Here is a 27,308-nt window from a genome sequence, read left to right on the forward strand (position 1 = left end):
TTTGGTAACTTCGAGTGAACCATGCATGTCCGCGTGCATGGTGCTAGAGGCCACGGCTAGGTCAGATTGTGTTACGGATTGATTCGGGTTAAAATCGAGACTCCGGTCCAAGTTTTAAAACGAATTATAGAATGTAATGCATGAGCTCGAGTTTACGTCTAAAAACGATTATAAATACGCTTTAATAAGTTTGGATCGATTCGGTCGAAATTTTAAGGTCCAGGGGTAAAATGGTCAAATTAGGGTTTCAGGTCCTGACAGCTGAAAATACATGTTTAAAATGTTTATTTCTTTTAGGGGTGTCAAAATGCGACACGACCCGTCAACCCGACACGACCCAACACGAAAAAAATTAGGTTCGGGTTAGGGTTTTTCGGGTTCGGGTTCGGGTTGGGTTCGGGTTAGGTGGGTTCGGGTTAGCACCAGGTTCGGCGGGTTTTGGGTTGGGTCGCGGGTTGACCCGATTTTTTTTTTTTGAAAATATTACCTATATTTTTATATATTGTATGTTTAAACAAAATTTATTGTATATTTATATGATAAATTTTCATCATTTAATATTTATTTTGTATATTTTTTTATTTTTTTAACAATTGTTTATTTGATTTAGTAAATATACTTTTAATTTTCTACGATTAAACTTTCAAATTTAAATTGGAAATTTTGTTATTATGTGTTTAAATTAAAATATTTTTTTTATTTTTTCGAATTTTTTTCATTAATTTAAAAAAAAAATATTCGGGTTAGGCGGGTTGAGTCGGGTTAGACGGGTTCGTGTTCCGGTTGGGGCTTTTCGGATTGCTTCGGGTTGGGTTCGGGTTGAAAAAAAAAAAATTTTGCGGGTTGACCCGAAACCCGACCCACCCGACCCGATTGACACCCCTAATTTCTTTTGAATATGGAATTTATATGAAAATATGTTGCATGCTTGTTTTCAAGAAAATTTATGTATTTGCATGAAATTTTATTAAGTGATGAATATGATGACACGTTTGAAGGAGGTGACTTGGTTGTGACTAATATGAACACGAACACGAAACATGTAAGGTCAAGGCTCAGTTGACGGGTGAGAGTGTCGCTGATGTCCCCGCCGTCCGGTACCATGGTTATACGTAGATGGATCCATCGAACAACTCCTGATAGGAAAGTCACAACTAATGATTTGAATTCAATAAAGGAAAAACGAATACGTTTATGATGAAATGATTTGAATATGTTTATGTTATGGTTATGTATATTGACATGCTTTATAAATATCATGAAAGTTATTTTAAATACAGTACTTTTCACTGTTGCTTGATATGTATATGTACTTTTTTATAACGGTTCAGGTGTGTTGAGTTTTAAGACTCACTAGATGTGATTGATTCAGGTGAGCAGTTTGTTTATGAGGATACTGGAGGTACTGAGGACTGAGTGGACTGGGATGGTGGCGTACTTGAAGCCCGAGGACCTTGCGTTTCTTCTGCATTTCATGATTTTAAGAGAACATGTTTAAACAATTTTAAAAGGTTGAGGATTTTACTGTGTTGAGGGTTTTTGGTAAATTTTATTATGCTTGATATTTTACATTTAACAGTAATGTTTCAGTCGATTACACTTTTGGATTTTAACTGCAATTATTTTATTCAGTAGTTGGGTTGTTTGGTAAATCGAGTGGGACGAACTTTTGTATATATATATATGTGTGTGTGTGTGTGTGTGTGTGTGTGTGTGTGTGTGTATATTTCGGCCAAGGCTTATACTTAAAAAAAAATCCAGCAGTAGTTTAGTAGTAGACGTTACAGTGAAACTGCCTGTTTTGGTGAATGAGTTCACTAAACTGCCAGCTGCCCAATACGGTAAGTGAAAATTTTGATCTTCAAAATTTTCAGTTTTCATTATATGAACAAAACTTGTATCATTGACACATCGTCGGGTATAATGACTTCAAAATAATTTATTTACTGAATTTAAAATTTACTAATTAAATGATAGTACTAGTAGTCGTGACTACTAATGTGTACAAATTCTCATAAAATATTCTAAAGAGATATATAATTAATTAACTAATAAGTTAATTAAATAATTGATATTTAGTTTAATTAATATATTTGTGCGCATATTAAAAGTGCATGTGTAAATATGTTAATTTTATATATACATTTTATATGGAAGTATAAATATGTGTATATATATTATTAATATATCATATATTATCAAAAGTTGATAAATATATGATATAACAATAATATGAGAATTTAATTTAATGAGAATTAACAGTCGGTGAGACAAGGATTAGGAATTCGGATGGGAGAAAGGCTCCTGATGTGATCAGGAATCAACCTCTATAAATATTTCATTGAGGGTCATATGAAATATCCTTTGTTTTTGCACACAAAAACAAGCACAAAAGTTCACCCTAATTCCCTCCACCTTCCAAGCAAAGTTTCGGCCACCTTAAGAAAATTTGAGGAAAATTTCGGCCAAACTTTTCCATAGCCGCCGCGTTCCGGTAACGGAACCTACTTACCTTGCTTGTAGACTATATGCTGCATTGCTCCAAATTCGATTATGTGATACATATATGGTGCATTGTAAAATTATTTCGACACATTTTGACATATTTATTGATCCTTGTATAAATTGATGCAAGTGGTACAAGTTCATTATATAATTTATATCATATTATATTATAGTATCTAAATCAAATTACAAATATTCAACATTCAATCTATAAATTGATTAAACAAATATCAAAGGTCAATTATTACGTTACATACCTCAGACGATATTCCTGTATTATGCAAGTACAACAACTGTGTTCCTGCTGCTAAATTGCTAATATAGAAAGAAAAACATTCACTAGCTGAAATAAAAATCTCCATTTATAGAGGCTCTTTCTTCCCCATTCACATCAAATAACGCTACACTTCAAATGTACATAACTATACATTCAGCAACACAGCTTCTGATGGTTGGATTGTCTCGAAGACATGGCACTTCTGTTCCTATCTTCCAGACAATAAATTTAACAAACCTTGGTTTCCATAGAAAGAGCCCACGTCCCAATCTTCTGTTGACGACGAGAGAGTCATAAGCGCAACCACAATAGATCTCATGGTTGGTCGAATTTGAGGAGTTTCATGTGTACAAGCTCTTGCAAGCTCGGCCAACTACAACAACATACAAATTTGGGGTGATTTTACTAAATTACCTCGAATAAGAAATCATTTGATCGGTAGCTTTAAAGAGTAATGAAACCTTGACAACTGATTCGAGGGGATAATCTGCAAGTGTGGGGTCAACCAGTGTTTGGAGGTTTTTGCTCCGGTTTGGATTATTAAAATCTTCTTCAAACTGCGTACGTCGGTTTAACCCATCAATAAGTAGCAGACACATCCAATAATGGGATATTGCATCTAAATCATCCAAGAAACTCACTGGAACTTACCAACGCAACAAGGCCCTTTGAGTCTGCAGCAGAACCAGTAGACTTAACTATTGCATCTTTTGCAGAAATTAACTCATAAAGGACGACACCAAAAGCATAGACATCAACTTTTGGAGAAACATCACCATATTGAGCATATCTACAAGCAGAATACAGAAAGTCAAAACGAGTCTCCTTTGTCGGGCAACCATCATGTCCCTGTGAAGCTGAATAATTCACATAAATTTTTTATTTTACATTAACAATCCAACAAGATAATTGCCAATCATTCTCCTTCAAAATCCAAGAGCTTCTGTGACCTTTAAGGTCTCCGTCTTTTTCAAAAATTTTGCTGAGTGATTAGCTAAATTACTAGCTTTTTTTTACCTTTTCTAAAAGATTGCAACACTAGGAATACCATGGGTTCATTCAGTTAACTAAATTACAGTTTAATTAAAGATAATACAAATGTTGCTCTTCGCCCTGGTTGACATAAGGGCAAAACTTAGACAACACACGGTTCAACTTCATCAGCTGTATCAAGATCCCTGCAACAAAAGTTAAGGCCGATCATTGAACATTAAGATGTGTTGGGGGACTTACTCTGGTGGCATATACCCAAATGTGCCCACAAGACGGCCTGTTGGCAATGAAGTACTTCCCACCTCAGTTAGTTTTGTTAATCCAAAATCTGCAACCTGCATGGCAGTTTATGTAACTAAAGTATGACACAAATTGTTTTCAACAATAAGATAAAGGTTGTTCTGCAACCTTTGCGCGGAAGTTCTTGTCTATTAAAATATTTGCCGGTTTAATATCACGATGGATGTAGACTGGGACAGTGTGTTCGTGGATATATTCAAGACCTCTTGCTGAATCCAGAGCGATCTGCAGTCTAGTTGACCATGTCAGTGGTTCCCTGCCTGGCAAAACACATGCTAAATCTAGTGCCTTTTATCAACGCCAAATTGTGTATCCCATTAATACATTTGAAAACACATCTCACCTGAGCCACGAAGATGCTGACTTAAGTTTCCATTCTCAATGTATTCATATACAAGAAACAGAGAGCCCTCCACGCAATATCCTATTAACCGCACCTGTGTCAAAAGATGAATTAAGAATAACTAGCAAGATCATTCTCGCAATCCACCACCAGAGCAGAACTGATCTATAATCTCAGAATGCACGAGCCCAACCCAAATTGACAGGTTTGGCCCATCTAGGCCCGTCAATTGAAAAAATTTCAAACCAACCCACTTAAATTGTGTGGCGGGGTGGACCGACAAATGAGCCCAACCCAAATTGACGGCTCTAATTCCATGAATCAGAAATTTGACTCATAAGTCCAAACAAGGTACTATTGCGAACTCAAACCACATTTTTTTTAAAAAAAACTATAATTTCATTAACTAAAACAGAAATTACATAAGAAAATGTTCGATTCTTACAAGGAGAATGACCCCTAGAGCAGAAAATATTTTAACAGAATAAATCCCCTCTCCCTAGCAAAGCAAGCAGAAACCGTAACAAAATGCACACACATACCCATTTTTATTCTTAACACAGAAAATAACTACCCCACCCCATTTTTATTCTTACACATTATATTTTAGATAATTCCTGTTTAGATCCAACCCATTATCACCTATTAACCGAAACCCAGTATTACCCATAAACTGTCATAAGAATATCCACATTTCATAACTACAAAACCAGACTTCATGAAGACATGGCATTAATAAGATGAGTTGGCTTCAACGGGATCATTTATTCAAAATGATGCAGCGAAAAGATGATGAAAACCATCATTCATAAATGAAAATCTCACGTATTGAAGAATATAGAGAAAAATACCAGGTTGAGGTGGTGAACATGCGTCAAAACCTTTAATTCAGCAAGAAATTCTCTACTGGCTTGCATATCCATTTTCTTTATTGCAGCTTTCTGCATGGAAATTTTTCATATAAAAACAAATATGATATAAAAAACCAGACATCAAATAATCCCTCAACTAGCGGTGGATAACGGATGAATGAACCATATGGTATTGGACCTAGAATGGAGCACAAATGGATAAGATCAAATACATAGGACCAAATGCGCCAGATCACAACTCCTAGCAAACTACAAACCTAAAATCCTCAACAATCTGTTGAAGGGGTCCTATGTCAGCACTCCAAACATGTATCTTGTTATTTCTACATTCTGACCAAAACACCCTGATACCAAAACAATAATATTAGTTTGCTGACCCAACTGTATGAAAGTCGAAAACCAAAATCCTTGATATCTAGGTTCAATTCATTTGATTAAACCAAAGTCATTTGTATGCTTGATGTATAGTTCGAACTAGACTCTCCCTGCATCATGGCTCCCTAATTGGTCACTTCACTCAATCCTATCTTAGTTTATCTCCAGGCTTTGATCTTGATTAATGATCGAGATTGGGGTCATATCAGATAGTTTAAGAAATGCAAAAATTTCAAATTGATAGTTACTTTTATTAGTATCCACTTTGGTCCCAGTTGAATCTGTATTGAATTCAGAAATTTAAGAATCCGATGTGATCCAAGTTGCACCCCTTCTACCACTTTTTACTTATGCAATAGGACAGACTTTCAAAGAACCAACAAATTACATAATTTGCATGGAAATTGAAACTTCAGTACAGTCAGACCTTGGCTTGCAATGCTATAACCATTCTGTACAGCACAAATAGAATAACTACTTACCTCACCTCGGAGCTCGGCATAGTAGACAGAACCAAAACCCCCTTCACCAATCTTATTAGCAATGTCAAAGTCACTAGTTGCGCTTGCAAGTTCTTCATATGAGAACTCAACAGATTTGTCAACAGTAACGCCGGTAAGCCCATGAGAGGTGCCAACCCGGTTAACAGGAGAATCGGACGCATGGATAAATGTGCCTCCTGGAGCTCATTGAGAAATGGAAGAAAATTAGATTATCAAATAGTGTAAGGACACCAATTACTTATACACAAAAAGTAGATAAAAAACGAAAATTGTTTTTGAATGCTTCTGCTGCAATTGCAGTGTCAAATATTTTCCTTGTTAGAATGAAGAATATAAAACAATAACTCCTTATCGTGAATGCCCAGGATCCATTGTTTAGAAAGCAGTCATTAAAGCTATCGTTGGAGTTGTAAAATACAGCATTAGCAAGACTTGCATATTTAAACTGAAGCTTAGCATCAAATAGAGAGCTTTCATCAGCAATATGTTCACACTTCACAGTGCCTTATCTTTGGTTTTAATGAATTCTAAGTTTTCTACCATCACAGATTTCGTGACGATTTGTCCTTCCTCACTGTAAATGAAGCATTAATCCGCCGACTCCAGATAGAAATCTTAAATCAACTATCCCTGGATTTCAGTTCTTCTAATTTTAAGTGCTTTAAGTTCACTCTTTGAAATGTAAGGCGAGCAACTACAATCACATGACACTGATCAATGCTACACATCGACTGAGGCTTCCCCATCTCAAAGGCAAGACATAAAAAGCAACAAACTAAATCTGTTCTTGATCTTCATAACACGTTCTTTCAGCAAGAACTGACTCCATATGTCTTCGCTAAGATTGCTCGTAAAGAAGGTACAAGTTCTCTTACCATACATAACTGTTTTAAGAAATCTCACCCAGCAATATAGATGCATTTTTCAGGGAGATATCGAAGGAGGAGAACCCTGTGAGGACTCAGATTTTCGAGGCAAATCACACAGACAATAAACCTCGAGAACTTTAGCTCAAGCTTGTCAAACTCAGAGCTCAACAACTGGACTTGAAATTAAAGCTCAAGATGTGGAAAATACAACATAATGTTGCTCAAGGCGTTGCAAAACCACAAGGACCGAAATGTTGCCGATCGGAGAAGAAAAACCCTAGTTCATGAACTCAAGATTTTAGCTCAAAGAAGCTCATTGATTTATATCTTAAAGTAGCCAAAAAGTATGACATGGGAGGAACTAGAAGTTTGACATAATTAAGATGTAACGAATGACCCTCGAGTGCACCAAGGTGACCCTTGGTTGTGGATAAATTTTGACCACTTTGAGGCTCAAGCGGAATTCAGCTGGTGATTTAATCAACCAACGTCCCCACATGGATGAGTTTCGTCTGAAGAACAGCTGACCTGGTAGGCTTGCAACTGAGATCTTGTTCATCGAACAATTTAGCCGTGCATCTTGACAGATGAAGCTCAGGACCCTGCAGGCTGATTAAAGCCCCAAAACTAGGAGTCGAGAGAAGTGGCGACAACGTGCAGAGCCAATCCTCTCAACCCTTCGCAATGAGTGATAGATAAACATTTTCAAATAGTTTTGAAAATAGTATGAAATACTTTTAAATAGGTTTTAACACTATTTTAAAGTAACAAATTTCAAAATAGAGTTTTCTTCAAATATTCTTCTTAGAACAACTAGCTCTGATACCAATTGAAGGATCGTGTGCTGGTTCGTGCCTTTGAAAGCATTTCAAACACAATATTCTCCAATGAGCTGCAACAGCTTGTGTTCTAAGAATGTTAACACCGATGAATAAAATCGAGTTTGGTTTAAAACCAAGCGGAAGAAACTCGAAGTAATCCTTCGTGAAGAAGACTGTTATATTAGAAAACATTTTAACTTATGTAAACTGAATAACTGAAAATCAGGGGATTAGTTGTCGCATATATCAGTTTAGTTATGGTAAAAACTGAACTGACGGATGCTCTAACTTATCAAGTCAGTTTGAAAACAGCAGTTAATCAGTTAAATACACAAGATATGTTTATGGATGTTCGGAGACTTCAACTGCTCCTACGTCACCCCTTCTACCACCTTGGGTAGTAGCCACTAGAAGACTTTGATTTATACAACTACTTGTACAAACCCACCCAGCTTAGGACTTACACACTGCCTGATACTCACATGAAATTTCGGGTCCGATCCCAACGAGCGTCACTAGTTCAGACGTGGGCTTTAAGATCACCCTGAGCCTGAAATCAAGAATAAGACCGTTAGAAGGGGACAGGAGGGTGTCCTGGCGTAGCCCCTCTGACGCTCAAGTCAGAGACTGAGGATATATGGGGGGAGCAGCTAAGGGTGCTGCTGAAAACAATATAGTGAATAATTCAACTGAACGCTCAAACCTGGTATTTATAGGGGGATGTCTGGGCTTGTCATGGGCCCTTCACCTGTGGGCCCAAGATATGGGCCAGGAGTTTGGGCCGGATCTTGATGGGCTCATCCATGGGGTATCACCAGTCTCCCCCTCCCGAGTCGAACTGAATCGTAGATACAAAGTTCGATTAATTGTGTTGTCCTTGGTTTATCGGCGATGAGGACGTACCGTATTAGAAAAATTTATTTCGTTTGCGTTAACGAACGATGTTTACCACTGCGAAAATTACGGGGATCGACCTGCATTTTCTTTTTGCCGTTCGTCAGTCTCCAAAGATTTGGAAACAAATTAAATCATATCGCAATCTTATTCTGAAGGGAAAGAAATCAAATCGTAATCCTGCCTTGAAAGGAAAGATTTGGTCTGGGCTCCTTCTATAAATATGGGTTCCCTCCTTACTTCATTTTCACTTCTCCCATATATAATTTCCTCTGCTACTATTTCACCAGCTCTCCACCATCGCAGGCCACCTTCTCACTCTACACTCACGCTCGTGACTTCGCCCGACGCCGCCGAACCCTCGCCTCTGCCGCGCTCGCCCAGCGCCCGAGCCACGCTCGCGCACACAAGCGCCACGCTCGCCCGGCGTCCAGCCCAAGCGCGCCTCGCCCTCAACACGTCCCGGCAGCGCCTCGCCTCAGCGCGCGCTTGCCCCAGCCGCCGAGCGCCCTCGCCCTGCCAGCCGTGTGCTTCGCCCCTGCCAGAAGCTCGCCCGGCCCCAGCCGCACGCTCGCCCGAGCGCTAGCACACACAAGCGCCACGCTCGCACGACGCCACGCCCAAGCGCTCATCTCCTGCTCGCCTGCTAGACGCTCGCCCTCGCCGCGCATCGCCCCTGCCAGCGCGCCAACCACCACCTCGCCGACAGCCCAGCGCGTACGCTCGCCAGCACGCACGCTCGCCCAGCCCCAGCGCCTCGCCCATCTACTGCTCGCCTTGCCCCACCGTGTCTCGCCCTCGCCGAGCGTCGCCCCTGCCAGCGTGCAAGCCTCCACCTCGCCGACAGCCCAGCCCGGACGCTCGCCCAGCACCAGCGCCTCGCCCATCTCCTGCTCGCCTCGCCCCACTGCGCGTCGCCCCTTCCGAGCGTCGCCCTCGCCGTTGCCTGCCCACGCGCCCTCGCCATTGCTAGCGCACCCTCGCCCCTGCCAGCGCACGCACGCTCGTCCCAAGCTCCTCACTTGTTCGTTATTGCGGTCCTATCTTTTGAGTATTCTCCCGCGTTATTTCCGGGTCAGTTTTCTCCCCTATCTGTTTAATTATCATTAGCACCCATGTCTTCTTCCGATTTCGAGTCTAGTTCCTCAAGTGATTCTGAGAGGTTCAGCGGGTCTAGCGAGTCTAGTGAATCAAGTGAGTCTAGCCAGAGTACGACTTCCCTAGCCGATCCTGAGTTTACCTTCGATTCCCACGAGGAGGAGGTCGCCACCCATAGTCGTCCTGGTAAAGAAGTGCGTCACGTGTCCCAACAAATGAATATATCTGAGGCAGATAACCTATGGTACGGTCACTTGTCATCCCACATCCTTTCTGGTAGTAAGTCAAAACTTAGGACTCTGTGGCACATTCCTTCCTCCCACCAGATAATCATTCCCAGCCCAGAGGACCGGCCTTACCTAGCCCCTAAGGGCTATTATACCTTTTTTCAGCATCATTTTGATGCAGGTCTTCGTTTTCCTCTGTGTGATTTCTTCCAAGAGTTGAGCAAGTACTACCAGGTGCACTTAGGTTTACTCACGCCTAATGCTTTCCGCTTGATAAGCTGCTTTGCTGTGTTATTCCGGGCCCTAGGCCTCCCTTTGAATTTTACCACCTTCTCCTACTTCTTAGTTTTGTCCAGATCAAGAGAAGGACCTTTTTATGTGACTTCCCGGTCTAGCCACAAACTTTTTGACGGAGCCCCCAGTCACGTGAAAGATTGGAAAAAATATTACTTCTTCATTCAGCCTCCCAAGGAATTGACTTGCTCCACTGATTGGTACCCCACCTTCACCAAGCCCAAACTTTCCAAAGGTTATAAGAAAGATAAGGAGTATCTGCAGATAATGAGTGTGTTAGGAGATCGATGTTTTAGTATTCCCCAACTCCTGTCTGAAGATCTTCTGTGCCACGCCAGGTTAAGTCCCGTGAAAATTAAGCTGAAGGAGAATCCTGGTAGATACTCTCACTTTTTATGTTTCTCGTTTTTCCTTTTGCTTATTACGTTACTTGATAACACTCTCATCTGGTTCATTGTCTTTGCTTGCAGGTACTAGAGTTATGAATGCTCTTTTTCTCCGTGAAATTGCAAAGAAGAAGACTGAGGGTGCATCATCAGTACCTCAGAAGTCAGTTGCCTCAGCACTCAAGACGGGGATGAAAAGAACATGCTCTACCACAGCGACAAAACCTGCTGGCCTGCCCACCCCGGCAAAGAAGAAGAAGGCAGGCTCCTTCTCTTCCACTCAGGAGCGAGCCTCCTCCCCACCTCCTCAGGCTGAATCACATCCTCCATCTGGCAAAGAAAAGACATCTGCCGACCCTGGCCCGTCCATTCCACAGAAGAGCAAGCGCAAGATTTCTGAGATCTCGGCCACAACGGTCTTCTCTCCGGAAGCACCTGAGTCGGATGATGGGCCTATCACCGGGCCGAGTATACACCCCTTATACACGCCGGAGTCGGTAATCGTTGGTCGAGGTCCTTCTCATTTAGCTCAGAAGATATTGTATCAGCTTCCTTCTCACGCAGATGCGACGTTCATGAGTTCACTAGGATGGTCTGATCTTACCCGCCGGACATGCAGCAGCATCGCTGAGGTATACTTCTTATTCCAGATTCTAGACTGATATTCAATATATGCTTGCTTTTCTTGTCGTTTTTTCATTCTTATCTATCTTACTCAGGACATGATGTACTTAAAGGAGTTGGTGGAGCGTGCAAATGCTACCCGGTCCAGCGCTTGCCATGACTTGCGCGAAAGTAAGGCTTTTTGCGACCAACTCCAGGCGACCCTAGATGAAGCGAAAGCGACGCACGTTAAGGAGCTTTCGGAGTCTCAAGCTCAATGTGGCGAGCTCTTGAAGGAGATACAAGAGTTTCAGCGACTGATAGAGGACCACGCCAAAGAGAACCAAAAGCTGAAGGAGGAGTTAAAGAATTTGCGAGCTGAACTTAAAGACGCCAAGGCACGACATGCTGCAGAAGCCTCCTCCTTCAAAGAAGACTTTCTCAAATCTGAAGAATTCGTTGAGATCTGTGGCCCGAGAGCTTTTCACTACTTGGAGGTGGGTTTTGAGGGTGCAGTTGACCTTTTCAAGGCTCAAGGCTACCCTCCGACCGGCGCTCCCACTGATTTCATCAGCCTTGAGGACTTTGTAGCGAGTCTCCCACCTGATCTCTAGACCATTTTTTTTTTTAAAAAAAAAAACTTGTGTTATTTTCTCATTTATGCAGACATTGTAGGCCTTCGGGCCATATTTTGTTACTTTCTGCACTGCTTTACTTTCCGTAGTATTATGCAACTTTTGTGAGGTTTACATTTGGTTATTTCTTTTTGCGCACTTTTGGCATGTACGAACTCGTTTTCTGTGGTATTGAGTATTTTGCGTTCGCATTCACTGCTTCTTCTTAATTTATCTCTGTTGCCTTTAAATCACTAGGGTGAATAAAATCGACAGGGTATGAACTTCTCTACTATGTGATATCTTAGCAGGAAATTGAAAATTCAACATCCACACCCTGTAACTCCTCTACTAGGTGATGTCTTAGTAGGAAAATAAAATTTTTCTCCTGTCCTCCGCTCCTCTACTAGGCGATGCCTTAGTAGGAAAATAAAATTTTTCTCCTGCACACTACTCCTCTACTAGGCGATGCCTTAGTAGGAAAATTTAATTTTTCTCCTGCCATCTGCTCCTCTACTAAGCGGTGACTTAGTAGGAAAATTTAATTTTTCTCCTGCACGCTACTCCTCTACTAGGCGATGCCTTAGTAAGAAAATAAAATTTTTCTCCTGCGCGCTACTCCTCTACTAGGCGATGCCTTAGTAGGAAAATTTAATTTTTCTCCTTCCCTATGCTCCTCTACTAAGCGGTGCCTTAGTAGGAAAATAAAATTTTTCTCCTGCACGCTACTCCTCTACTAGGCCATGCCTTAGTTGGAAAATTTAATTTTTCTCCTGCACGCTACTCCTCTACTAGGCGATGCCTTAATAGGATAATTTAATTTTTCTCCTGCCCTCTGCTCCTCTACTAAGCGGTGCCTTAATAGGAAAATTTAATTTTTTTCCTAGACTTTTCTCCTGCACGCTACTCCTCTACTAGGCGATGCCTTAATAGGATAATTGCACGCTGCTCCCCTCCTGGGCCATGCTCTAGTTGGAAACTACACTCTTCCGCCTGCGCGCTACTCCTCTACTAGGCGATGCCTTAATAGGAAAATATAATTTTTCTCCTGCCCTCTGCTCCTCTACTAAGCGGTGCCTTAGTAGGAAAATAAAATTTTTCTCCTCCCCACCTCTGCTCCTCTGGTAGGCGATGACATAGCAGTAAAATAAACTTTTTCTCCTCCCCAACTCTGCTCCTCTGCTAGGCGATGCCTTAGCAGGAAAATAAAATTTTTCTCCACCCCACCTCTGCTCCTCTGCTAGGCGATGACATAGCATTAAAATAAAATTTTTCTCCTCCCTAACTCTGCTCCTCTGCTAGGCGATGACATAGCAGGAAAATAAACTTTTTCTCCTCCACTCTGCTCCTCTACTCGGCGATGCCTTAGTAGGAAAATAAATTTTTTATCACCTTCACAATACAACAACATTCATGAACTAAAAGAGCTTGATTTTATTGAATTCCAACGGATTACATAAGGAAATTAAGAAAATAAAATACATCAATGATGGAATCAAGAATAATATTTCCTAAGGTGATAAGCGTTCCAAGGCCTCTTCACAGCCTTGCCTTGCACATCCTCCAAGTAATAGGCTCCAGAGCTCAGCCTCTCGATCACTTTGAAGGGGCCCTCCCATTTTGGGTTCAACTTTCCTCTCTGCTCCTCTTGCACCTTCCTCAGAACCAAGTCACCTACCTGAAAGTTTCTCTGAATGACTCTTCGATTATAAGACTGTGCAATGCGGTTCTTATAAGCTTCCATGTGAATGCTGGCAGGCTCTCTCTTTTCTTCCAAAAGATCAAGGTCAGTAGCGCGTCTCGCATCATTGTCCTCGTCATAAAACACTACTCTTGCCGATTCCAACCCAATCTCAGCCGGGAGCACTGCCTCATTACCGTAGACCAAACTGAAAGGAGTTTCTTTGGTTCCTGCTCTCGGAGTGGTTCGGTATGCCCATAGGACACTTGGTAGCTCATCCACCCAATTACCCTTAGCTCTGCCAAGTCGAACCTTTAGACCCTGCACCAGCTTCCGATTAATCACCTCCACCTGACCATTACTCTGCGGGTAAGCTACAGAGGTAAAGACTTGTGTGATCTTCATCTCTTTACACCAAGCTTGGATCTTGGTCCCTTGGAACTGTCTCCCATTATCGGATATCAGTCTCCTAGGTACCCCGTATCTGCATACTATACCCTTCCACAAGAACTTCAGGACGTCATTCTCAGTGATTCTGGCCAGAGGCTCTGCTTCCACCCATTTTGAGAAATAGTCAACTGCTACCAAAAGGAATTTCTTCTGAGTAGGAGCTATAGGAAAAGGTCCCACAATATCCATTCCCCACTGGTCAAAAGGACAAGCGGCCGTGACAGCCTTCATCATCGCGGCCGGTCGGTGCTGCAACCGGGCATGACGTTGACAACTATCACAAGACATCACTAACTCTTGAGCATCATGCAGCACTGAGGGACAAGAATAACCGGCGAGCAGCACTTTCCTCGCCAATGCATAAGCCCCTAGATGATTTCCACAACATCCCTCGTGAACTTCTCGGAACACATAATCAGCCTCTTGATAACTCAAACACCTAAGAAGCGGCCCTGCAAAAGACGTCCTAAACAACACTTCTCCGACTATCACATAACGTGAACATTTCGTCTTCAACTTACGAGCCTCGCGAGGGTCATCAGGAAGCTTTCCCTCCTTCAAGTAATCAGTTATAGCGGTTCTCCAATCCTCTTCCTCTTGCTCAACTGCAGGTGAACTCATGTGAGGTGTGAGTTCGACCTGGAAGACGACCTCTCTATTCTTCCAACTTCCGATAGTCCCAGCCATTTTGGCCAGCGTGTCTGCCTTTTCATTCTCTTTCCGGGGAATCTGTACAAATGTAATCTCTGTGAACTTCTCTCTGACCATGTCCACTTCTCGAGCATACTCAATAAGTTTCTCATCTTTCACATCATACGCTCCCTTCATCTGTTGTGCCACCAGCTAAGAGTCAGAAAAAATAAGTATCCGGGTAGCTCCCACATTCATGGCTGCTCGAAGTACTGCCAACACATCCTCATATTCTGCCTCATTGTTGGATGCTCGAAAATCCAACCTAACCGCTAATTTCACCTCCTCCCCAGCTGGTGAAATCAGTACCACCCCCACCCCGCTTCCCTCCTTCGAGGAGGAACCATCCACATACACTTTCCAAGGGTCTTCATTTTCTTGATGCACGGTCTCAGCCAGAAAATCGGCTAAGGCTTGTGCTTTGATAGGTGTTATTGGCTCATACTGGATGTCATACTCTCCTAGCTCAGTAGTCCACTTGATCAAACGGTCAGACATATCCGAATGAGTTAGGATTCTGCCCAATGGACTGTTAGTGAGCACCACAATCGGATGAGATAGAAAGTTGGGCCTCAAGCGTCTTGCTGTCACTACCAAAGCCAAAGCCAATTTTTCCAACCCCGAGTATCGGATCTCTGCCCCTTTGAGTGCATGCGAAACATAGTACACCGGCTGCTGAACTGACCCATCTAGCTTAACAAGGACTGAACTTACAGCCTCTTCAGTGGCAGATAAATATACCCACAAAGGCTCACCCACCGCCGGTTTGGTCAGGACAGGAAGCTCGGCAAGGTATTCCTTCAATTCTGTGAAAGCCTTCTCGCAATCCGGACCCCACTCAAATTTTCTCGCTTTACACAAGGTCCGAAAGAATCGTAAGCTTCGGTGGGCGGACCTCTAGATAAAGCGTGCCAGCGCAGCAATCCTACCTGTCAGCTGCTGAACATCTTTGGGTCCCTGTGGAGAGACCATATCTTGGATAGCTTGAACTTTCTCGGGTTGGCCTCGATCCTCCTTTCTGTCACCATATAACCAAGGAACTTCCCGCTCCTCACCCCAAAAATACACTTCTAAGGATTCAACTTCAGCCTATAGGACCAGAGGGTGGAAAAGGTCTCTACTAAGTCAGGTATGAGCTGGGTTGAATCCTTAGACTTTACCATGATGTCATCCACATACACTTCGACATTCCTTCCCACCTGCTCAGAAAAGACTCTATCCATCAATCGCCGATACGTGGCTCCGGCATTTTTGAGTCCAAAGGGCATGACCACGTAACAGAAAGTTCCTTCAAAGGTGATGAAACTCACTTTATCCTGATCCTCCACAGCCAAAGGGATTTGATGGTACCCTTGATAAGCGTCCAGCATGCACAAATACTGATGTCCAGCTGTGGAGTCCACCAACTGATCTATCCGAGGCATATGATAACAATCTTTAGGACATGCCTTGTTGAGATCTCTGAAGTCCACACACATCCTCCACTTCCCTGAACTCTTCGGGACTAGGACAACATTCGATAGCCATGTAGGTAATTGCACTTCTCGAATGTGCCCAGCCTCAAGCAATTCACCGACCTCTTTCTGTATAACTTTATCTTTTTCAGGCCCGAAATGTCTTTTCTTTTGTTTTACTGGGCGAGCATTCGGCAAGATGTTCAACCGATGCTCCGCAACATCCGGGGCCGTCCCAGTGAGCTCTTGAGCTGACCAAGCGAACACGCTGAGATTGGCCTGTAAGAAAGCAATGAGTTCCTCCCTAACCCTTAGGTCAAGGTCACGGGCTATTCTGAGCATTTTCTTTTCGGGTCCCAGCACTATGACCTCCGGTTCTTCCTCCATAATCTCCCAAACCTCCTTCCTCGCTACGGGCAACCCACTCCTCCCCCTTATCATCATATTAACTTCCACCCGCGCCCTCTTCCCCTCCTCCTTCACCGTCCCTTCATAACACCGACGCGCGACCTTCTGGTCCCCGCACAAGACTCCCACTTCCTTCCCCACAGGAAACATCAACTTCTGATGATACGTGGAGGCTACGGCTCTGAAATCCTTTAAGGCTGGCCGCCCCAGGATTCCATTATATGATGAAGGGGTATCCACCACTGTAAATGTTATCATCTTTGTTACCCGCCGAGGGTCGCGCCCCAAAGATAGGGGAAGAGTAATTTGACCCAGCGGCGGAATGGCATGTCCCACGAACCCATACAGAGGAGTGGAGACCGGATCAAACTCGAACCCTTCCACCTTCATCTGATCCAACGTGCTCTTGAACAATATATTTACAGAGCTCCCATTATCAATGAAGATCCTTGCCACATCGTAGTTGGCAATAGTGGCGGTCACCACCAAGGCATCGTTATGAGGAGCCATGATACCTCGAAGGTCTTCCGGCCCGAAGCTGATGACAGGATCTTGGGGTAAGTCTGCACCCCTGGATATCTCAAAATTCTCCAACCTCCTCCCGTGTGCTTTCCGAGCTCGCCCAGAGTCTCCATCAGTAGCACCCCCGAGACCATGTGAATCATTCCTCTCGTGGGGTGGTTATCTTCCTCTGCTCTCCTCCTCGGCTCGCCAGGTTCCCGAGGAACATCCTGACCCCGCCCTTCTCTTCTCGGCTCTCTGACCCTCTGGTTGATCCAAGGAGGACCTCGACCTCGCCTAGGAGATGGGCGAGGTTTCGGTCGGTCCCCGGATGAGGATGCCCCTCGTTTGTCCGCCGAAGGCATCCTAACACCGCCATCCGCTCTCTGCGACTTCTCCCACCTTCCCTCTAGCTCCCTCACCTCCATTACCTTATCGCGATTCCTGTTTAGAGGAACATGTGATGAGAATTGTCCTCTACTTCTATTTCTGTCCTCCTCATTCTCCCATGAACCTCTCTTCCTACCTCCTCTCTCTCCCCCTCCATCCTACTTCCCCCGGGCCGCTGCTCCATCCTTCTATACCGTTGGGCATCCTCTAGATTTACATACTTCTCCGCCCGAGCCAGCCAGTCATCATAGGTCGACGGAGGTTTCATGACCAGTGATTTGAAAAACTCCCCTCCTCTCAAGCCTTGGGTGAAGGCACTTATCATGATTTCCGGGGTAGCCGATGGTATCTCCAGCGCTGCATTGTTAAAACGCTGGACAAATTCTCGCAAAGTCTCAGACTCCTGTTGTTTCATCACAAACAGGCTCAAATAATTTTTCTAGTGCCTCTTTCTANTTTCATCACGAACAGGCTCAAATAATTTTTCTGGTGCCTCTTGCTGTTAGCGAATCGGTGCAAGAAGGCAGTTGAAAAGTTTTGAAAGAACGTATGGAGTTGGGCTGCAGGGTGTTAAACCACTGTTGGGCTGACCTCACCAACGTGCCCAGAAACACCCTGCACCTGACTCCATCTGAATATTGGTGCAACAAAGCCGTATTTTCAAATCTACCCAAGTGTTCCTCGGGGTCAGTATGTCCGTCATACTCACCAATGTTAGATTGTCGAAAATTCGGAGGAAGCCCTTCCTCCAAGATGGCTAGTGAAAAAGGGCTTCCTCTCTTGGGTATCGGCGCTCTGCTTCCTACCTTNCTGCTTCCTACCTGCTCCCTCAACCTCCGTATCTCCTTCCACATCTTCCCCATCTCACTAATCTCCCCAGTTGGGAGGGGTTGCGTCTCCTTCACCCTACTCTGGTGGACTTCAACATTTTCCTCACGTTCCTGACTGGCGGCCTGTTCCTCTACAAACACAGACTCTTGATTCATTTTCATGGCCTCATCCACTGTCCGGGTGATAAATTGGCCCAACTGCTCCAGGGTCAAGTTCCCCACGTTCTCATTGGTACGGGTTTGCTCGACCCTTGTCTCGTGAAGGGGCTGCTCGGTTCTTGTCTCTTGACGAGGTTGTTCATGTCTCGTCTCAAGACGCGGTTGTTCATGTCTTGTCTCAACATGAGACTGTTCGGGTCCCCTCTGAGGACGCGATGATGCTGAGGTAGCCCTTCTACTTCCTTTCCTGCCTACCATCTCTACGTCTCAACTCAAGTTTTCCCACAGACGGCGCCAAGTGATACTCACGGGAAATTTCGGGTCCGATCCCAACGAGCGTCACTAGTTCAGACGTGGGCTTTAAGATCACCCTGAGCCTGAAATCAAGAATAAGACCGTTAGAAGGGGGCCAGGAGGGTGTCCTGGCGTAGCCCCTCCGACGCTCAAGTCAGAGACTGAGGATATATGGGGGGAGCAGCTAAAGGTGCTGCTGAAAACAATATAGTGAATAATTCAACTGAACGCTCAAACCTGGTATTTATAGGGGGATGTCTGGGCTTGTCATGGGCCCTTCACCTGTGGGCCCTAGATATGGGCCGGATCTTGATGGGCTCATCCATGGGATATCACTGCCTAACTGAACTCCTAGTCTAGACTGAAGGCAGCACCTTCCAGCCAACACTTTTTTAAGTCTATGTGAGAAAGACTACATACACAAGTTTAACGTCTTTGTGCAAGACTGTATTTTGGGTGGTGGTGTGTGCTCGTGTGTGAGAACTGAACAAAAGTGTTCTCACACACTGAGGGAAGTGAGCTTCTAAACTAAGCTGATAACACGTTGAAGTGTTCCCTCAAATCTCGGTTGATTGCTTCTTGAAAGCTGATAAGCATTAAGCATTTCCTTTCTTTGTTTTTCTCATTCTCTCTGGTTCTGTATATATCATCGTCTCCGCTGATCTTCTCTTTATATAGGCGGGAAACTGATCGTACAGTGAGACTCAATTATTGTATCTGTTGCATCTTGAATTCGTTTCTTGGACTTTGTGTCTCGACTTTCTCGGACTGCCCTTCTGAAACGTTTGTCTTTAATGCTCTGATGCAACGTCCATTATTGTCTTTTGACTGGACTATTACTTTGTACCTTTGTGTATAGCTGGAATCCAATGAATGAGTTTTTCTTCATCTACAACTGAAAGATTCTTAACTGACGCTCCGAACTTGTCAGCTGAACTGATCTTCAGTTGGGCTGATGAAATCAGCTGACTTGTCAGTTGAACTGATTTCACTCTCGTTCAGCTGAACTGATCAGCTGGGCTTCTTCATCAGTTGAACACTCCTTCGGCTGGCCAGGCTGCTGAGGTTCTCCTGCTGATCTACCTATCAACTGGACGATCAGCTGAACTGCTCATTTGACATATCAATTCTCCTGATTCAGTTTGTGCGAACAGTTGGTTCTTCAGTTTGCGATTTAGATTCCTCAAACTGATCCTAGCTTCTGCACACTTAAGGTAAATCATTAGTAACACAAAATGACAAGTTTTGTTAACATCAAAATTAAGATTGCGAACTTGAAAAGTTCCAACAGAAACCAATGTGGAATTCTCTAAAATATGTTGGGAAGACTACTACTGAACCTTGGATTGTACTCGGGGATTTTAATAGTTACTTCACTCTTGATATAAAAAAAAAAGGGTTGCTATTAAAAATTTTGAAACTGTGGATTTTGAGGAATGTGTAGCACAGTTGGAATTGGTGGATCTACAAAGTGCAGGATGTTTCTATACATGGATGAATTCGACTTGTGTGTTCCGAGTTAGACAAGGAGATGGTGAACAATGCATGGCTCTTATATAATATGTGTCTGCTGAATTTATCGTTCCGGGGTGTATTTCTGATCACTCACGTTATATTGTTGCCTTGGATAATGTGGAAATGGGGAGAGGTAAGAGCTTCAAATTTTTTAATATGTGGACCCTTCATGATAAATTTGAGGATGTAGTGAGAAACAATTGGGTTGCGAATAAGGTGGGGACAGCGCAATATCTCTTGAAACAAAGATTAGTAGACTTAAAAACCCCTAAAAAGTTTTGAATTCACGTCATTTTAGTCATACATCAAGTAGGTCAAAAATGGCTGAGGACCTGGAAAATGTTCAAAGATGTGTCTTGTCTGGAGGTATTTCAAATAGGGACATTAAATGTTAAGGGAGAGACTGTTTTTTGCTCCAAAAGCAAAATGTGATTTTCTGAAACATGGAGATAGATGTTCAAATTTTTTTCATGATCTCATTAAGAGTACTAATAGGAAAAATATGATCTTCGCGATTAAAAAAAATGGATGGTAACACAACATCTAACCGAGATGAGACTGCTAAAGAATTTGTTCTCTGCTATAAGCAACTGTTAGGAACAGAGGTAAACAGAACACAAATGATTGTCAGAGACAATATTATAGCCGTGGTGGTACCACAACATAAAAGGGGTAGGCTAACTTCTGAAATTACTGTCGACGAGATCAAGAATGCGCTTTTTGACATCGATCTTGTCCCTAAATCTTTACACGCCTCTTCAAACAATGATTACCGCCCCATTTCTTGTTGCAATGTGCTCTACAAAATCATTTCCAAGGTATTGGCTAATAGATTGTGATCATGGGGGATATTATAGTGGATGAGTCTCAAATGGCATATATCAAGGATCGCTCAATTGTGGATAACATCCATCTAGCACAAGAACTTTTTCGAAAATATTATGAGAAAAATACCTCAGCTAGATGCATAATGAAAGTGGACTTACAAAAGGTATATGACACTATACATTGAGATTTTTTACTAGACAGTCCTGGAATTTCCTAATACTTTCATTCTTTGGATAATGGAATGTGTTACTACGACATCTTTTTCTATCTCGGTAAATGGACAGCTGCACAGTTTCTTTAAAGGACAACGTGGATTGAGACAAGGAGACCCGCTATCGCCATATTTGTTTGCTATATGCCTAGAAATGCTTTCGAGATCCTATAAATTGGCGTCTACCTCCCCAGACTTCAATTTCCACCCCAAGTGCGAGTCGTTGGGGATTACTCATTTAGCATATGCGGACGATCTTCTTCTTCTATCAAGAGGTGATGTTGGGAGTGGGGATTTTGAGGCAATGTCTCTCGCAATTTGGTAACATGGCTGGGCAACGTGCCGATGCGCTGAAATCTAATGCGTTTTTGGCCGGAGTGACAGATGGAGAAAAACAGGAGATTCTGAGGTTAACTGGATTTCAACTTGGAAGTTCTCCATTTAGATGCTGAGGTATTCCTTTGGCTTCGGTTAAGCTTAATATACCTGATTATATAGTCCTTTAATTGATAAAATCTCGGTGAAAATCATTGCTTGGCCTAAAGACTCACTGTCCTATGCGGGAAGATTAGAGTTGATTAGATAGGTTCTTCAAGGTGTAGAGTGCCATTGGCTATCGATCTTACCAAACCCGGAAAGGGTTATATCGAAGATATACGGGTTATGCAGTAGTTTTTACTGGTCGTCAAAGCACCCATCTGTCTCTTGACAAAAATATGTAGACCTACTGAAGGGGGCGGATTGGGTCTCAGAGATCTTAAGGCTTGGAATAAATCACTGTTATCAAAAGTGATACGGAACATTCATGAAAAAAGGACTCCTTCTGGATAAAGTGGATTAATCATTTCTACTTTGCGGATTTCTGGGGTTGGATACCGAAAAGAGTGGATTCCCCATTACTTAAAAGCCTTGACATTATTCAGGATGAAATGAGAAATAGGATGGAATCAGAAGACGATGTGGTCGAAAATTTGAGAGATTGGTTTGATGGTAACAATAATAAGTTGAACAAAATGTATCATTGGTTCTCTCCTAATCCAATGATATGGCCGTGGAAACCACTAATCTGGAAACCGGGCATCCTCCCAAAACATAGGTTGCTTTTTGGTTGTTCGCCCATGGAAAATTCCTCACTAAGAATCGCCAACCCTATGTAATTGACAAGTTATGTAGCCTTTGTAAGTGTGATAATGAATCTTTCCAACATCTGTTTTTCTTGGTGTCATAAGACAAAGGAATTATGGAAGAAGGTGAGAGATTGGTTGGAGTTGAAGAAAACAATGGGGTCAGCACAAGCATTGCTCCGAGCATTCAGAAGTTGTTATCGTGGCTCATCTAAAGTTGCAAAATTTCGTATATCAGCCATTGTTGTGACCATTTATCACATCTGCAACATGAGGAATAGACAGTTGTTCGATGGGGAAGGTACAGATTCGGATGCTACTTTGAGGAAGATTCAGATTTTAATGGATAGAACTCATATTATGGACTGATGTGTGGCCTTTTCCATCGATCTAGCGGAGACCTGGGGTATGCCCCGCGTATTTGTAACTGGAGATCCGGTGTATGCCCTTGTACTTGTATGCTCATGGGTTTGCCACCGTTTTTGTGTTATTAGACTGGTGCATAATGTTTAGCACACTACTAGGACGTTTGGACAGAGATTCAATCGCTGGGTCGCATGCTCTGCTCAGGGCAGTGCATGCTGACCCAGCGCACCGGCTGTGCTTCATACAACTCACGCTGAACTAGGGATATGTTGATTTCTCCTGGGTATACCCAGTGTAATCGTACTGAACTATATTTACCCTTTAATGGAATTTTTTTCATTAGAAAAAAACTAAGCTCTCTTAAAAACAATTCAAAATTCCTCCCAAAACCAGTGTAGGACGGAGGACATTGATGCCCTCACAGTTAGACATGTGACGTCCTTAATGAGCTTCTTTCTCATTACGCCCACGATACATAGCTTTGCATATTTGTGATGTCCGGGGTCTCGAAGAACCATGTAACAGAAGGAGTTGCCTTTAGGAAAAACTGGTTCAAACCAAATATCCCAAAATGCTTCCCTTCACCCCTTCATGGATAAACTCGACCAAAAGGGAAAGCAACTGTTCTTAGTCATTTCTATTATGCTCATTAACTGCATATGATCTCCAGTTTCCAGAGACACGTATCAGATATTTTTAACTAAAAGTGGTATATGAAACATTCATTTTGTTAACGAATATTAAGTAGATGTAACAACAGATTTGCAGTAAAGAACCAACAATCCAAGATGACCAGCTTTAAATGAATGGCTGACCTTCAGATACTCCTGAGACCAATCGAATCCTGGTTGCATTCTTTTTTCTCTGATATCCAATATACAAACATCCAGAAAATAACAAAACACCAACTACTCCTGCAACAGATATCCCAGCTATGATTCGACCTGATAATCCTGATAACAAGGTATAGAAAAATATCAGCAGAATACAAGGCTTTCCATTGCCATCTGTAGTCTTATTTGTTAGTGGAAAAACAAATGGAACAATTTTAGAAACCCATATGAAGAGAAAGCCGGGCCACCTTTTCTGCAAAAAGATAAAACATAAAATAAAAAATTGGTGCATTAAAATTCGCAATATGTCCAGTTACAATAATTAATAAAATAATTTGCAGATTCTTTGTGTTATAAAATAAAAGCCAAGGCATGCTACCTGCTATTTAGAGGAGGATAGCTCCCATTCTGATCTGCAGAAAATAAGTAATCGTAGTTAAGGCAACAGCTAAAGCAGTTGATCACATGATAAGAATCACTACAGAAAGCTTTCGAATTCATTGAGAACACGTTTGAGGGCATTAAATAAATCTCAAACTTCAACAAATTGGAGCATTAGATGGTGACAAAAAGAAGGAAACTATAACTATTGACATTTCGCTTAAAGCTCTAGCAATAAGATAGATGATACATTTCCAGTATTAGATTAGATACTTTGAGGAGGTAAAATAATGGCCTAGCACATAAAATGTGTGCACATAACTCGTGGAATTTATAAAAAAAATCTTTCATCTCGGAAAAATTAAAATAAACTTCAAGTTAAAACGAGATTATAATGTAAACTATTCATGAAATTCTCAAAACATGTTTCGGTGAAGGAGTCAACTACTTCTATGATGCAGATACAATATTATAAAAAATATAACACATTTGGATTCACGGCTAAAATCCCCTGCTCTGATTTTAAAGTGCGTTGAAAACTCAAATCTTATCGATAACTTGAACGTGCTCTGAATGCTTTCAAGATCATATCTAACATAAAAATTTGTTCAATTATGAAATGAAAAAAATTTAGGAAAAATATAATTTATTCACGTGATTTGAATTAACGGTGATATTTTTATCATGTAAAACTTATAAAATAATGCCTGACCTAATATGAAATTGATGCGCTGAATGCGAAATCTATCCTAGAGCCTCACCTATAGTCGGCAAGATCGATTAATGATTTGAATTACATATGATATCCTTCAAAAATGAAATAATCTAGGTAGAAAACATTGATCGACGGAATATATTTAGAACTTCGATCAGAATGTACAAAAGTGGTTGAAACAAATTGTAATACCCTTTAAAAATCAAAGTCTAAAATGACTCGTAATTTGTTGCAATAGATTTTCATACCAACTTGGGTTAATCATTTTCCTAAAGCGATGACAGATATGAAGTGGTTGCTAAAGGGGTCCATGTACAGTCGCGCTTGTGCAGGCATGGGCTCAGGGTATGATAGAATGGTATCAGAACTGATCACCAGCAGGAAAGGGAAATAAATACTATCCAGGGCAAATTGATATGCGGGTGGGAGCCAACTCTTGAACCTGTATGAGTTATCTCTAGATTACGGGTGCTAATGGATTGAGGGGCAAGCAACGACGAGAACGTAGCGTTCTGAAAAAAGGGTGATTGTAACACTTTTGTCCCACGTATGTTAAAAATCAAAGTTTAAAATGACTTATAATGAGCTATGATGTATTTCCATTGTAACTTGAATTAAACATTTTTTATGGCCCAGACGGATATGAAGTAATTACTGTAGGTGCTCATTGTACAGTCATGTTTGTGCGGGTCTAAGCCTGAGGTGTGACACATATACCCATAAAATATATTCAAACATAAAAAAGATTCACAACATACGCTCATTTTATCTCCTAACACATTAAAAATCCCTTAAAGGTTGGAAAAAGTATCACGAGAAGCTGGGTCTTTCTAGACAAAGAGAGAAAAAAAGACACCGCCCTTCCAAAAAACACATGGAAAACTTCACGAAGAGATCAAAACTCCAATTTATGAAACTCCCACTCAACTATTTCTTCCATGGTCTTACCGTTATTTTTTTCTTATAATTGTAGACTTTTAACGCCAAATCAGAACTAAGCTCAAAAGTTTCTTTCATGAAGCTTCCTAATCCATAGCACATCTCTTGGTTTCCAAAACGCTGTTATTCTCTGAGATGGGTACTCGTTTTTATCCTCAAAGATCTCTAGGATTTTCTAAAAAGTCTTTTTCTTTTGCTACTGTGCGAGTCAGGTAATCTATTAAAAAGACCAGATACAACGTATCCTATGTGATGAAGAATTCTACTTTCAATCCACATATGTGTGTACGTATACTCCTTTCTAGTGCAGGTTGAAGAAAAGCAGATGTGAAACAATGAGAGATGACAAGAAAAACATCTCAAAGTGAAATAATGGTATAAGATATTGATCTTTTCTTTTTTTTTTACTATTTAGCCCAATTATGTCAATGCAATATTATTAGTACCCCTACCTTATGTTTCAGGAAACAGTCGTTAGTCGAGCATTGAGCATCATATAGAAAATTTCGTCAGGATTTCATACAAGAAATATTTCAGGTAACATAGAAAATTAAGGCATGGAATAAAAAATATACCAGTGGGTTGAAATAACATGACGCTGACAACGAAGTTTGAGCCTTGTGATTGTCAAACTCACAGACTAGTTATAATCTACTCAACAGTTTTAACCCCATAATCACTGCACCAAACATGAATCATCCCAATCTAACAAATAAGATACAAACAATTTCATACGATTCATTAACATTGGTTGCAGGATAATACTGTAATTAGAAATGAATATGAAATTTCCCAAAATTCACTTTGATGTCTCACCTTTCCCCGGAATATACACCACACTGGTACCATCACTGAAATTGGCCGTCGGATTATAACTCCTCACCAGAGTAGAACTCAAATTACTAGCTTGGGCCACCGACTCTAAGCTCTCCCCAGGTCTCAGAGGATAAGTCACAAACAAACCATAATCTTTCGATACGTCCTTGTCGCCACAGCTACAGTTCACAGTGACATTCAACTGTCCAGTGTCCGGAATATTGAAATCGGGATAACTGTTAAACCTCGTCAAAAGTTGCACAGTCGTCAAATTCGAGTAATACTGCTCCGCGATTGTCTCGTAATTGTTTCCGGAGACGACGTCATAAGTGAACACGTGACCGAGGAACTCTCCGCCGATGCAGTCGCAACGGAACGGAATGTTTGTCCGCGTACCAGCTAGCACGCTGTCTTGATTATGAATTTGAGGGTTGTAACTGAGGATTGTTGGGATTGGGACGCCGGTGACTTGGTTAAGGTAAGAGAAGTTTGATTCCGGCCACATGTAGTAGGATGCTAGCGCTAAGTCACAGCCACGGCTGCACCGGCAATCGGCGGTGGAGAATAGTCCGATAAGCAGTAGGAGCAAAAATTTCAAAAATAGCAGGCTCATTCTGACCGGCGAAAGGCGACGGAGAATTTTCCGATCAAGATTGGCGATGAATATTTCAAAAGCGAGAGATTCGCATGGAATTTATGGAGTTTAAATGAATCAATGGACATAATTTCGGAACCGTTGACTTGGACTG

General features: G+C 42.0%; 1 protein-coding gene across 1 annotated transcript; it reads right to left on the bottom strand.

Moving 5' to 3' along the window:
- Window positions 1-2,723: 2,723 nt before the first annotated feature.
- On the bottom strand, window positions 2,724-27,308 carry LOC140975276 (chitin elicitor receptor kinase 1-like). The gene is made up of 11 exons (XM_073438900.1): window positions 26,560-27,308; window positions 24,088-24,121; window positions 23,691-23,839; window positions 6,148-6,344; window positions 5,270-5,359; window positions 4,419-4,512; window positions 4,184-4,335; window positions 4,016-4,110; window positions 3,434-3,572; window positions 3,244-3,339; window positions 2,724-3,155 (listed from the first exon to the last, which is right to left on the bottom strand). The coding sequence occupies exons 1-11, from the start codon at window positions 27,170-27,172 to the stop codon at window positions 2,991-2,993; spliced, it is 1,824 nt and encodes a 607-aa protein (XP_073295001.1). The 5' UTR covers window positions 27,173-27,308; the 3' UTR covers window positions 2,724-2,990.

This window comes from Primulina huaijiensis, chromosome 4 (assembly GCF_012295235.1).
Source record: "Primulina huaijiensis isolate GDHJ02 chromosome 4, ASM1229523v2, whole genome shotgun sequence".
Lineage (NCBI taxonomy): Eukaryota > Viridiplantae > Streptophyta > Magnoliopsida > Lamiales > Gesneriaceae > Primulina > Primulina huaijiensis.

Coding starts and splice junctions, on each gene's coding strand:
- LOC140975276 (XM_073438900.1), bottom strand. CDS start 27,172: ATGAGCCTGCTATTTTTGAAATTTTTGCTCCTACTGCTTATCGGACTA. Junction 4,111..4,183: donor ACAAGAACTTCCGCGCAAAG/GTTGCAGAACAA, acceptor ACTGCCATGCAG/GTTGCAGATTTTGGATTAAC. Junction 3,156..3,243: donor CCCTCGAATCAGTTGTCAAG/GTTTCATTACTC, acceptor ATGTTGTTGTAG/TTGGCCGAGCTTGCAAGAGC.